This window comes from Palaemon carinicauda, chromosome 23 (assembly GCF_036898095.1).
Source record: "Palaemon carinicauda isolate YSFRI2023 chromosome 23, ASM3689809v2, whole genome shotgun sequence".
Taxonomy (NCBI): domain Eukaryota; kingdom Metazoa; phylum Arthropoda; class Malacostraca; order Decapoda; family Palaemonidae; genus Palaemon; species Palaemon carinicauda.
Genome location: NC_090747.1, coordinates 111,520,447 through 111,535,006, shown reverse-complemented (window position 1 = coordinate 111,535,006; position 14,560 = coordinate 111,520,447). Strand labels below are relative to the sequence as shown.

The 14,560-nt window shown below is 33.3% G+C and overlaps 1 protein-coding gene across 1 annotated transcript; it reads left to right on the top strand.

Annotated features, from left to right (window-relative positions):
• The first annotated feature begins 4,143 nt into the window (after positions 1-4,143).
• Positions 4,144-7,641, top strand: LOC137617737 (uncharacterized). The gene is made up of 4 exons (XM_068347734.1): positions 4,144-4,222; positions 5,366-5,516; positions 5,993-6,107; positions 7,546-7,641. Exons 1-4 carry the CDS (start codon positions 4,144-4,146, stop codon positions 7,639-7,641), a joined length of 441 nt encoding a protein of 146 aa, XP_068203835.1.
• The last annotated feature ends 6,919 nt before the right edge of the window (positions 7,642-14,560 follow it).

Sequence of the window (14,560 nt, the reverse complement as noted above, 5' to 3'; positions counted from 1 at the left end):
CATACATATACATATAAATATATAAATATATATATATAGCCTATATATATATATGTATATATATATATATATATATATATATATATATATATATATATATATATATATATATATATATATATACATATATATACTGTATATATATATATAAATAGTTAATTTCCTATTCCTTTATTTCCTCTCCTCATTGGGCTACTTTCCCTATTGGAGCTCTTGGGCTTGTAACATTCTGTTTTTCTAACCAGGTTGCAGCTTAGCTATCAATGATAATAATTGGGCCTCACAAGCATATAAATGTATATTTCCTAATAAATAAAATTCTTATTTAGAAACCGCATAGGGTTAGAGATTGTCAATTCTCTCTCTCTCTCTCTCTCTCTCTCTCTCTCTCTCTCTCTCTCTCTCTCTCTCTCTCTCTCGCTGTGAGCAGTCCTACTAATATACTAAAAAAAACAAAAACTAAAACATAACTTCATTGACAAATGTAATGTAGAAAAATACTTTAATGCGTATATCATTTTAGAAAAATATTCTTTAAACTTCTATAGTCAATTTCTTTTAGCGATGCATTTTTTGCACCGACTCGCAGAGGTGCCCTTTTAGCTCGGAAAAGTTCCCTGATCGCTGATTGGTTGGACGAGATAATTCTAACCAATCAGCGATCAGGAAACTTTTCCGAGCTAAAAGGGCACCGCTGCGAGTTGGTGCAAATCTGTTTCGATAAAAGAAATGGACTATAGTTCAGATTATATAAAATGATGCATAAATGTTTTTTTTTTTTATTGAATACAGTGACCAATGCTGACCTGAAAAATCCCGAGTAATTTCCGTCATGCCATCACACGATATTGAAATATTTCGAAGTTGTCATAATTCGTGGCGACTCGGGAGCGAATGAAATCGACTTCACTCTTATCAATAATTTCCGAGGCGGGACTTTATAGCATTTGAAATGCTCTCTCTCTCTCTCTCTCTCCTCTCTCTCTCTCTCTCTCTCTCTCTCTCTCTCTCTCTCTCTCTCTCTCACAGACACGCACTTCCTATTTATATAAATGCATAAATTTTCGATATACAGTATAAACAAACTACAGTATCATATAAACAACGGCCTTCAATTAAGACTAGGTATGCATACACAGTATATGTGTGTATATATATATATATATATATATATATATATACATATATATACATACATAAATATATATATATATATATATACAGAGTATATATATATATATATATATATATATATATATATACATATACATATATATACATAAATATATATATATATATATATATATATATATATATATATATACATATATATATATATATATATATATATATATATATACAGAGTATATATATATATATATATATATATATATATATATATATATATATATCAATTTATGAATGGGGATATACTTGATATACTAAACGTGGTAAAAGGATTTGTGTATCGCCATGATCAGCAAAGCTATACTAGTCAGAGCCACCCATACTAGATTGGTTTGCTGTGAGCGATCAAAGGAAAATCTTCCACCATCACCAGTCCGCACTGGCCAGCGTGGTGACGAAAACTGGCTAAACCCCAGACATGAATTGGCCTTGGCCAACCTACTACCATATATGCTCATTATATATATATATATATATATATATATATATATATATATATATATATATATACATATATATATATATATATATATATATATATATATATACATATATATATATATATATATATATATATATATATATATATATATATATATATTGCTAAACCACTGGTGGTCAGCGTGTCAGCGTCTGTTTGGGTGACCAGTAATAAAATAAGTAGTCTCATGAGCCCAAGGAACATTATGTGTCAGGGTGACGGGCCAGAAACTTCACCCAATAAACACTCATTGTAGGAAGTAGGTTGGCCAGGGCACCAGTCACCCATTGAGATACTACCACTAGAGAGTTTATGGGGTCTTTTGACTGGCCAGATAGTACTACATTGGATCCTTCTCTCTGGTTACGGTTCATTTTCCTTTTGCCTATACACTCACATACCGAATAGTATGGCCTATTCTTTACATATTCTCCTCTGTCCTCATACACCTTACAACACTGAGATTACCAAACAATTCTTCTTACTGCACTGTAATTGTTCAGTGGCCACTTTCCTCTTTGTAAGGGTAGTAGAGACTCTTTAGTTATGGTAAGCAGCTCTTCTAGGAGAAGGACACTCCAAAATCAAACCATTGTTCTCTAATTTTGGGTAGTGCCATAGCCTCTGTACCATGGTCTTCCACTGTCTTGGGTTAGAGTGTACACTCGGGCACACTGTTCTATCTTATATCTTATTTCTATTCCTCTTATTTTGTTAAAGTTTTTATAGTTTATAAAGGAGATATTTATTTCAATATTATTCTTAAAACATTTAATTTTTCCTTGTTCCATTTCCTTACTGAGCTATTTTCCCTGTTGGAACCTCTGGACTTATAGCATCCTGCTTTTCCAACTAGGGTTGTAGCTTAGCAAGTAATAATAATAATAATAATAATAATAATAATAATAATAATAATAATAACTGGGAGGGTGACACATGTAACTTCTTCCAAAAATAAAATCTCATACGTTGAAAATAAAATAACCATTGGTGAAAATAACTAACAGATTTTCTTCGTACAAATCAAAATAGTTTCTGTGTATTCTGTCTTAGAATTTTACATTTACAGTAAAGAATAGCTCGCTAATTGAGGCACTCCTGTTTTGTATACCGAACACGCGCTTTCGAACAACAGAATCAGATATGATATCCAATATATAATAATCTTTTATGGGACGAAATTATAATTTAAACCCATCTTCCTCAATAGTAGATTAAATATCAGTATTAAATTTAGCTATGACCGGTTAGAAAAAAAATCATTTATAGGATGATAGAAGTTCTTATAGTTAATATATGAAATATTTGTTTTAATGTTGTCATGGTTTTTAGATTATCTTATTTTAATCATTCATTACTTCTCATATCATTTATTTATTTCATTATTTCCTTTCCTCTCTGGGCTATTTTTCCCTGTTGGAGTCTTAGACTTATGGCATCTTGCTTTTCCAACTATACTAATTTTTTTAATGAGGCGCATTTGCAGCATTTGCACAGACTCGCAGCGGTGCCCTTCTAGCTCGGAAAAGTTTCCTGCTCTCTGATTGGTTAAAATTACCTTGTCCAACCAATCAACGATCAGGAAAGTTTCCGAGCAAAAAAGGGCACCCCTGCGAGTCTGCGCAAATCTGCCTCACTAAAAAGAATTGACTATAGTTTAGCTAGAAATAATAATAATAATTCTCTTTTTTTATCTTTTAATGTAACTAATTCGGCCAGTATTTTTGAAAAACAATTCTCTCAATTCTCTCGTTTATTTCCAGGTCACAGCCAGTCAATTCTGTTGAGGATCTGATAGCCACTGAAATCAAGCCTGCATTCAGAGAGGGAGCCAGCACATATAACTTCTTCGTGGTGAGATTTCTTCAGTGATATTGACTAGCTTCAATCACTGCGGTTCTGACTTCAGTGTTTTAGTCCTATTAAGAGAAATTCTAGTTTACATCAAACTCAAAATCCTCTTGATGTTTGTTTTAAAAACTAACGATTTCGGTGGAATTCAAATGGAATTTTATATAACTAAAATGCACTACTGTTTTGTGGATAAATTATGAATGAGTAATATAAAGCCATTCAATACGTTTTATAATTTACAAGTTTTGTTGGCCTTTTCTTTGTTTTTTGGGGTCATTTAAAAAAGAAAAAAAAAACGAAAAAAAAAACGATCACATTTTTGGAAAAAAAAATTGACATGCATAAATTTATACATAATCCTATTCTGTAGTAAATCACACTGAAATATCTTTGCATTGTGAAAAAATTAAACTTCAACTTTTAAAAAATTAAAATAATTACCTACATTAAAAATAAAAAAAATCTAAGATATCCCCATTCTCTGAAAAAAAAAAAACCCTCTTAAATATCGCAAGACAAGAAGGACTTTAACGAACTCTAAAAGGTTCCTGGACTTCAACATTTGGACTTCATGCCAACAGGAACAAACCGAAGGCGTCCTGGGGAAAGTGAAGGACCGCATGATATCCTTCAGCGCAGCTCAAGTTGCCTCTTGGGAGTTCTTCAGGGACATTGCTCTGGGCAGATACGCCCTAATCGGTAAGGAATCTCTCTCTCTCTCTCTCTCTCTCTCTCTCTCTCTCTCTCTCTCTCTCTCTTATTCAAAATCGCAAAGAGGTCTTGTAATATGCAATAAGTATTTTTGTATTTTATCTCTCTCTCTCTCTCTCTCTCTCTCTCTCTCTCTCTCTCTCTCTCTCTCTCTCTCTCTCATTCAAAATCGCAAAAAGGTCTTGTAATATGTAATAAGTATTTTTGTATTGTATCTCTGTTTGTCTGTCTGTCTGTCTAGGATCGCTTCCATATTCGTACAAATACGAGTTCTCTTGCTTGAGGGTGCACTCTGGCACACTATTCTATCTTATTTCTCTTCCTATTGTTTTAGACGTTTTTATAGTTCATATATGAAACATTTCTTTTAGTGTTGTTACTGTTCTCAAGATATTCAATTTTAATTGCTCATTACTTCCCTCTTGTAGTTTCTTTATTTCCTTATTTCCTTCCCTCACTGGGTTATTTTCTCTGTTGGAGCCCTTGGGCTTATTGCATCCTGCTTTTCCAACTAGGGTTTTAGCTTAGCAAGTAATAATAAAAATAATAATAATAATAATAATAATAATATGAGAACAGCACGATCCAGATACCTAGGTACACTGTAAAGACATAATAAACCCCACATAAACTCTTCAGTATGTTCATAAACGGCATTATTGTCTTGCCACATAATTGTTATAATTTCATACCAGGTAGTCGGAAATAAATCGTTATGTTGCAATACAGTTTCGAAATAAACTATAATTAAGAAAATGACAATAAGCATTACCTCCTGAGGTAAATCGAGTGGAAGATCAAACTCGTATCTTCGTCTGAACTTAATAAACTTTAGTTGTAACTCATTTTTTCCTTTCGTATTTCTGATGGTTTTATGTTCAGCCCAAGGTTTAAGTTATACAAGATGCAAAGTCAGTATCTTGATGTTATAATAAGTAAAAGGCATTGATAGAATTACCCTAAATGAAATTTTGTTCAAACATTTCCGCTAGAGTCGGCCTAAGGAGAGCCAGTTCACTTCTAAAACCTAGGCCTACTGTTTAAGTTCAACCCTGTACTGTAACAGAAACTTCTCGCTTCGCTACCGCTAAATCTATCTATCATTAAGAAAAGGAAATCTTTCTCATGCAGATACCTCCAGCTCTGCCCTGGGCATCAGCGCAGGATTCGAAAAAGTGGGGCGTTCCTGCCTCTTCCATCCGGCTCGCGAACCCGTTCGACTGGATCTGGACGCTTTTGCTTACCCGAAGAATAGTCCGATCATTTACCAGTTCGATGAGATGTAAGAAAAGTCTATTGACTTTTCGTTTTGGAGGGCAAATTAAGTCTTACAGACGTCTTTTCTATGTTAGAAAACCTTCCATGCAACTTCCTCTGTAGCTCTCCTTATAGATATGACCACTATTTTCCCAGTGAGCATTGATCCTAGGCACATTACACTTACGAACTTGCATCAAACTATTATCTTTCAATGGATGAAGTTTGTTTAGCAGCTTATTAGATATGGAGAAATAAATATTACAGTTTTTGCTTAAAGTAATCTATGTCGTTTATGGAAATAGCTTACGTAGGTTTTAAAGAATGAGTAGGCCAGACGTTATCGGGAAAGACATATTTAGGGATCCAAGATATAAAGATAGGAAAAAAATAAAACTCGTTCTTATACAAATGTTCTTATCCTAACGATGACCAAAGAAAGCCATATTTTATTTGCAATATTCAATTAGTATATCATCGATTAAACGTTGTTTATTCCAGAATGAGATGGCTACGCAGTTACGGGATTATTCAGTACATGAAAAATCAGTACTACACGAAAGCCTGTGACACAGTGATGCATTCCGATAAATCAAAACCTCTCAGCGTTACGCAGGTAACTAAAAGCGGGGTTTACACGATCGAACGGTTCGTCAAACCCGGTTGTAAACCCGGTTGTCGAACCTGCTTGTCAAACGGTTCGAAGAGGTGGAGTCAGTCACAAAGGCATTAGGTTTGTGGACAATGAAGCCCCGCCCACAAAAGTCAGGCGAAAACATTGCAAGTGTTGTGGTGGCCGATGTGGTAACGTCCATGACTGGGGAACACCAGACTGGGGTTCGAGTCCCGATCAAACTCTTTAGTTTCTTTAGTTTGCTGCAACCTCACCATCTTTTTGAGCTAAGGAAGGGGGGTGTTTGTGGGAGCCTATTTTTCTATGTACTAAGTCATCAGTGGTCATTGCCTGGCCCTCCTTGGTCCTAGCTTGGGTGGAGAGGGGGCATAGGCGCTGATCATATATGTATATGGTCAGTCTCTAGAGCATTGCCCTGCTCGATAGGGCAATGTCACTATCCCTTGCCCCGCCATTCATGAGTGGCCTTTAACCCTTTAAAGCCTTTGGACAGCTCTTTCTTCGAACCGTTCGCCGAGCGTGTTCGACTACCAAATACCCCGTTCACACGTTCGAACATCACTTCAAACACTTCTCTGTCGAACCGCGTTCGACAAACCGTTCGACCGTGTAAACCCATCTAAGACTCTTCAGTTTCTATTATTTCAAACCTTATCTTGTGTGTAGCAAAGGTTGGGGAGGGGGGATAAGGGAGGGGAGATTTGACCCCCCTAAAATATTTCAAATCCTCAAAAATTAAAAGATAAAAAATTTACAAGTACGTAAATATATGATCGTCATTATGATCTGTCGTGTATTTAAAGTTAATTATATTTTAAACAATGCTTAATGAAAATAGATAATTTGTAAAAAAACACGACTTGGGCTCATAGCATCTGCTTTTTCCAACTAGGTTTATAGCCTAACTTGTAATAATAATAATAATAATAATAATAATAATAATAACAATAATAATAATAATAAGCTTGCCTATCTTGGGGCTCCACGATATGCGTAACTTTAATGGCATTATTTTGAGCGTCCATGCGTAGCGATCTGTCAGACTGGGGTTCGAGACCAGCTCAAGCTCGATAGTTTTTTTATAGCCTCTACAACCTCATCATCCTTTAGAGCTTTGGATGGGAGGTTTGGGAGAGCCTATAGATCTGCCTGCTGAGTCAACAGCAGCCATTTCAAGGCCCTCCCTGGTCCTAGTTTAGATGGAGAGTGGGATTGGACGCTGATTATATGAAGATATGATCAGTCTTTAGGGTATTATCCCTCTCTTGTCTCAGACATTCATGAGCTATCTTTAAACCTTCAAATATTATAGCGTTACTCCCCTGGATCCATTTATTTAACTCTGTATGTTTTAGTCAGTGACCATCTGTATTGTGCACATGCGCAATATGTACCCTAACGGACCAACTTTCTTTTTCAGGCACAAGGAGCCTTTTACATCATATCCGTCGGACTGGGAATCTCTTTGCTGACGTTCGCATTGGAGAATCTAATTCATAACTGTTGCTCTACCTGAATGGACGTAAAAAAAACAAGTCAAGATTCTAAATATAATCTAAATTGTGTAATTACCAGCTTATTATAAAAAATATTTGTATCAATGGAATTATGAATATGACTGTATTCGTTTTTTCTATAGAAAATATTAATATATATATATATATATATATATATATATATATATATATATATATATATATATATATACATATACATATATATTGTATATATACAGTATATATATATATATATATATATATATATATATATATATATATATATATATATACACACACAATATAAAAACTATTTGTATCAATGGAATTATGAATATGACTGTATTCGTTTTTTCTATAGAATATATATATATATATATATATATATATATATATATACATATATATATATATATATGTATATATATATATATATATATATATATTGTATATATATATATATATATATATATAATATATATATACATATATATACATATATATTATATATATACATATATATATATATATCAATTATTGGAAAATAATATTAAAATGTAAAATAGATAAACGATAGGCCTAAATATCCAAATAAAAACTCTTTTGATATATCCTTTCTTTCTCGTGGATCATCTAAGAGATATTTCGGTAGCATAGGCTGGAAATGGCCATAAATCTCCCTGAAAAAAGACCATGTTCGAAATATGACACCAAATTCACGAGGAATATTCTATTAAGTCATTTTTCGACGCAAGTCGTGGCGAGGGATTCGGACGCCATTGTTTAAATAGTCATAGGCCTACCAAGTTATATTTATAATCTTCTCAAATAGTTTTTAACGAAATTATTGTCTGTAGCATCAATCTTTCATTAAATACATCAAAAATATTCTATCTCCTTTTCTTTATTGATTAACGGTATAGAATCATCAACATCATCATCAGCTGTTACTAGCCCACTGTAGGACATAGACTTCAGACATGTCCTTCCACTTGAGTCTGTTTATGGCATGTCTATGCCATTCTATACTAGAAACTTTTATCATTTCGTCAATCCATCGTCTTCTCTTCCCTCTCCTGCTTCTTTTACAATCTCTAGGGACGCATTCTGTTATACCTATGTCCCTCTATTATACGTCATTCTCATTATATGTCTTGCCACATAACAATTTTGACCCCATCGGTTACTTGTAAATTCAAAGCTCTATTTCGTCTGAGGAATTTAAGCCGTAAGCACCTTTTGGGGTCAGGGAGCCTAATCCAGGCTTGTAGGGTACACTTGGGCACGCTGTTCTGTCTTTCTCTTCCTCTTGTTTTGTTCACGTTTTTATAGGAGATATTTATTTTAAGGTTGTCACCCTTAGGATATTATTTTTTCTTGTTTCCTTTCCTCACTGGGCTATTTTCCCGGTTGGAGCCCCTGGGCTTAAAGCATACTGCTTTTCCAACTAGGGTTGTAGCTTGGCAAGTAATAATAATAATAATAATAATGGCCTATTGGAAACGTCCCTGTCTGGCGTTCTGCTGGACGGGAGATCGAGTCCCACTCATATTCGTTAGTTTCTTTGATCGCTGCAGCCTGACTATCCCCGTGAGCTAAGAATGGGAGGTTTAAGGGAGCCTATAGGTCTACCAGCCGAGTCATCAGCACCTAATGCCTAGCCCTTCCTGGTCCTAGCTTGGGCACTGATCATATGTATATATGGTCAGTCTAGGGCATTATAAATGTCCCTTCCCTCTGCCATTCATGAGTGACCTTTAAACTGCAACACTCGGGGTTAATCTACCAGTTGCAAGTATCAACTTAGATGAAATACAATTCTATAATTAAAACTTATTTTTTCTTTGATCGCTAAGATCAAAGCATTCATTGAACGACAATATTGACATATTTCTTTGCTAAAATAAAAATAAAACTCGCTATTCTAATGGTTTTGGCTTTTCTAGTTGTATTTAGAAACAAGGTCAGGTGGCAATCAAAAATTATTTTTGTTCTTCATAAATAGTTCTAGTGTTGGTTACCTAATTAGCCATCCGTTTGATAGTGGTATATATACAGTCATATACAATATACACACACACATATATATATATATATATATATATATATATATATATATATATATATATATATATATATATATATATATATATATAATATATTATATATATAATCACATACATGTATTATATATATACACTGTACATTTATATATATATATATATATATATATATATATATATATATATATATATATATATATATATATATATACACTAGTGTATGCAATCCGTCAAAATTGATGGCTAAAGACCTAGATAGATATGCATACCCACGTACGCCTCTATCACCAGGGCATGACTACTCCCTCCCTTCCTTCCAGGTACGGGGAGGTGGGGGAGACCGAATATATATATATATATATATATATATATATATATATATATATATATATATATATATATATATATATATATATATATATATATATATATGTATATATATACTACGTCCTTTGTCTTGACACCAGCAGACTACAGTACCATTTACCCCATCTTTACTCTTAGTACAATCTGGAGTGAGGCACAGACCTATCAAACAAAAACGAGTGCTGTAACACTGGGCCAAAGCTACCACTATACCTTGAAACCACAAAATCTAAGTAATTTCTGATTATAAGTTTAAGAATTTACTTATTTACTTATGAGAACAGGTTTAGATAAAATTTACACTGAACTGTATACTTAGCTATTTATCACTTAAAAGTTTATATCCGACTTTTTGATAAAAACTAGAAATTTTAATCTCGATTAATGATATTTTCTATAAAAATAATCTATTTAAAAGAGATATCTGGCTCTAATTTCCTTCCAATATCTTTAAAATTCATAAAACATCTCGTCCCTGTTTTCCTTATTCTTCATAAACGAATTCGTTTAATTTAGGAGTGATATTATTTTATTTATTACGATAATATCAATAACAATAAAAACCAAGCTTAGTACCTTCTCATTTAAACAATGAGTTCGATGAATAATGAAAGACACATACACAGAACAGTTTAAACTTTATTCCTTCCTTACATCGAATAAAGAGCACGAACAAATCCAAGAGGAAAATGAGAGGAAAGAGGAACAAAATAGAGGTTAAAATGAGTAAAGAGGGAAAATGGAAATGGCTTAAACAATCGCTCTGTATTTACACATAAAAGTTGATAACCGCCCAGACACGGCCGTTATAGGGACATAACGTGGCCGTTATAGATTGATTTAAACGGGGTCCGGTTACTCCTCCCCCTTTTCCGTTAATCTAGCAATAACAGGGATGTTTAGTATCGTGACAATTATAATTCTGGTATCGTAACCATGAGCTTGTGTGTGTGTGTGTGTGCACTGTGTGTGTTTGAATATACATACATGTGAGTATTTGAGCTTTCTCTTTCTCTTTTGGGTAGGTTATTATCGAGGCAGATGGAAACCTAATTATGTTTTTTTTTTTTTGGGGGGGTGCGATTATTATTTATAAGTATTGAAGTCACATGTGTTTGTGAATAAACTAAATATATATATATATATATATATACATACATACATACATATATATATATATATATATAAATATACATATATGCATACATAGGCCTACATATATATAATATACATATATACATACATAGGCCTACACACACACACTATATATATATATATATATATATATATATATATATATATAGGATCTTGATATATAAATGATACATTCTACTAGTGATAGGATGCACCTCAAAGAGAACAATTTAAGGGAATATCTTTGTGACAATATTACCCCAATGAGAATCTAATTTCCTGTTTTAGATGAATATCGATGAGTTATAAGGATCGTTTGATATCTTACAATTGTTAAATATTTCTTGCGTCTCGAATAAGTAATGCAAATGAATACAAAACATCTGTTATTGCAAGGATTAAGGATACAGTTTTTCAAGGAATAATTTTGGGGAGAAAAATTATAAGGTGAGAGAGAGAGAGAGAGAGAGAGAGAGAGAGAGAGAGAGAGAGAGAGAGAGAGAGAGAGAGAGAGAGATACTTAAAATACAATTAGATTTAATAGCATCACCAACAGACATTACATATATAATTGATAATTCATGTAACTATTTTGTGTTTATACCAAACGGACTTTTTTTTTCTATCTATCAAATATTCAGATAAGTTAAATTCGAATCGAATCACATAGAGTCCATTAAACTCTAAGTTCCCTATTAAATACTAATGAATTCATTAATGTCGTCAGAACTACAGTACCTACATTGGTTCTGAAATCAGAACTGGCCTTAGTACTAAGTCAGAAAGTCTTTTGGCTAATTATGCCGCCACTGCATATCAACCAAAGTGCAATTTGGATCTTATTTTCTCTTCTTCTTGTTTTGTTAAAGTTTTTATAGTTTATATAGGAAATTTTTCTTTTAAGGTTGTTACTGTTGTTAAAATACTTTATTTTTCTTTGTTTCCTTTCCTCACAGGGCTATTTTACCCTGTTAGGGCCCCTGGGCTTATAGAATCTTGCTTTTCCAGCTAGGGTTGTAGCTTAGCAAGTGATAATAATAATAATAATAATACTAATACTAATAATAGCTGCATCGGCAGAGTTTATTTTCTTATCCAATTTTTCTATTTTCCGGATAATTCTCTTCTCTAGAGCGCTGCAATCAGCCAGCAGACTTGAAAAATTCATCAGTCGGGTGAATGACAAAATCGGGAAAATAAACTCTGCCGATGCAGCCATTACTTTTAACTCAACCTGTCTAAAAGAGGGTCTCCTACCACAATAATAATAATAATAATAATAATAATAATAATAATAATAATAATAATAATAATACTAACACGAATTTACGGTTAATTTCCGAATATACAAATGCCTAGGCACAACGCTGTTTGGGTCTCAACTGGACATATTTTATATAAATTTTGGCTCGTAGCCATTTTGTTTTTGTTTGAATTTTGGCTAGGTTCTAACTGTAACAATTTATGTCTGATTATACAAATGTACATTAGCAGTTCCTCGTTTCCTAAGTTAGGTTAGGTTAAGTCAGGTCAGGTTAAGTTAGGTTAGGCTGAGGTAAGTCAAGTTAGGTTGGGCCGAGATAGATCAAGTGATGTTAGGCTTAGATAGACCAGGAATTTAAGTCTAGTAAAGTTAGGTTTGGAAGTTGGGTCAAGTTAAGTTAGGTTAAATTAAGTTATGTTTGGAAGTTTTGTGAAGTTGAATTAGGTTAGGAATATAAGTCAAGTCAAGTTAGGTTAGGAAGTTCGTCAAGTTAGGTCCGGTAAAGTTTGGGTAGAAAGTTGGGTCAAGTCGAATCGAGTTAGGAAGTTGGGCCCGGTCAAGTTAGGTTACGATAGGTTAGGAAGTTACGTCAAGTTAACTTAGGTCCAATAAAATTTGTTTCAGAAGTCAAGTCCAGTTAAGTTAGGTCTAGTGAAGTTAGGTTAGGAAGTTAGGACAAGTCATCACTGGCATAATCTGGGAATTACTTTTGTGAATTTGGCATTTTTTTTTATCTGAACTGATTTGCAGTGACGTCATAATTACTAATCAAAAACACAAACTCTTCAACATCAAGATTCAATTAAATTTAAAAACTAGAAATCATCATTTTTATCTCATCTTGGCAATACAAAGCTTCAGTTGTTGGGAATCAAAGTTATGTAAGGAAAAAACCTACATTTTCATAATGTATTTTCTGAAGTTACTCGATCTCTAAGCATAGTTATTGCTTGCTCTGTTCATTAGTGCCGATTCTTACTTTATATACATTTAATAACGGTTATATTCGTAGAGCATTTGAAAAGGAAGCACTTTCAAATGTTTTCAAAGCTCGGGGAAATGGGAAGTGTCACATGATATACTACGAGATATCAGAAATGCAAAAGTCTTGTTTTATAGATGAATGAAAAGGATATCTTATATAAGGATTGTGTATAACGTCACAATAGATTGATCCTGCTGACGTTTGCTAAAATAAGGGATAAATCAGGCCTTCTATATAGAGAAAAAACGAGAAATATGACCAGGATTTCTTCCATACCATATCACCGCTGCTGCCCACGATTGGAGAGGTAGCTCGGGTTAAGACTAGATTATATAGAGATTATTCGTATGATCATATTTTTTGTTATAATAATAGCATATAAAGTATCTACTATTACCAATATTTGACGTTTTGTTCATGGTCGAAGCTAAATATATATTGAAAATTATTAATGAAAAAAAGACTAGGCCTAAGAATTAGACCAGGCTAAGTTTGCCTCACCCTAAAGTTAGACTGTATCATTAAGTATACCAAAGTTCCCCGTGGCGAGTATATAAAGTTTAATTTTTTTGTCCTCTTTCCCAACCTTGATAAAAGGAACTTTATGACAACACGGCTCGGTTGGAAATAATCGAGATTTTTTTTCCCTCCTCGAACGCCAAAGTGAAAACACCGATGCATCGATAAATTACCAAATAAAAAAAGAAATACAAAAAAGTTTTCTCTGTATCCCTTTGATGACGACTAAACAATGGAAATGTCAACATGTGTATTATTCATCAATATTGGATCTCACAATTTCCTACCGCTGAAACACACCGACGGTTATGAAAAATAAAAGTTCAAATAAAGCAATCTTATTTAACCGGCGCTGATAAAGAATAGGAGGATAAAGAATTACAATATCGATGATTTAGACAGGGAAAAATGTTCACAGTTGAGTATTGATTAATAAATCTTACCTTGATGCACAGTGTCGTGAGTTCTTGCGTATATTTGAAACAGATAATCGGCACATGAAAAAGGAAAACCGTATCTGATGTTGCGGATATCCAAGGACGATGGAGTCGCGTGAAAGTGGGGACAACTATATGGCAACACTCTTCACTGTCTTTGATGGCAACAAG

Coding starts and splice junctions, on each gene's coding strand:
- LOC137617737 (XM_068347734.1), top strand. CDS start 4,144: ATGATATCCTTCAGCGCAGCTCAAGTTGCCTCTTGGGAGTTCTTCAGG. Junction 5,517..5,992: donor ATTTACCAGTTCGATGAGAT/GTAAGAAAAGTC, acceptor TGTTTATTCCAG/AATGAGATGGCTACGCAGTT. Junction 6,108..7,545: donor AACCTCTCAGCGTTACGCAG/GTAACTAAAAGC, acceptor TTTCTTTTTCAG/GCACAAGGAGCCTTTTACAT.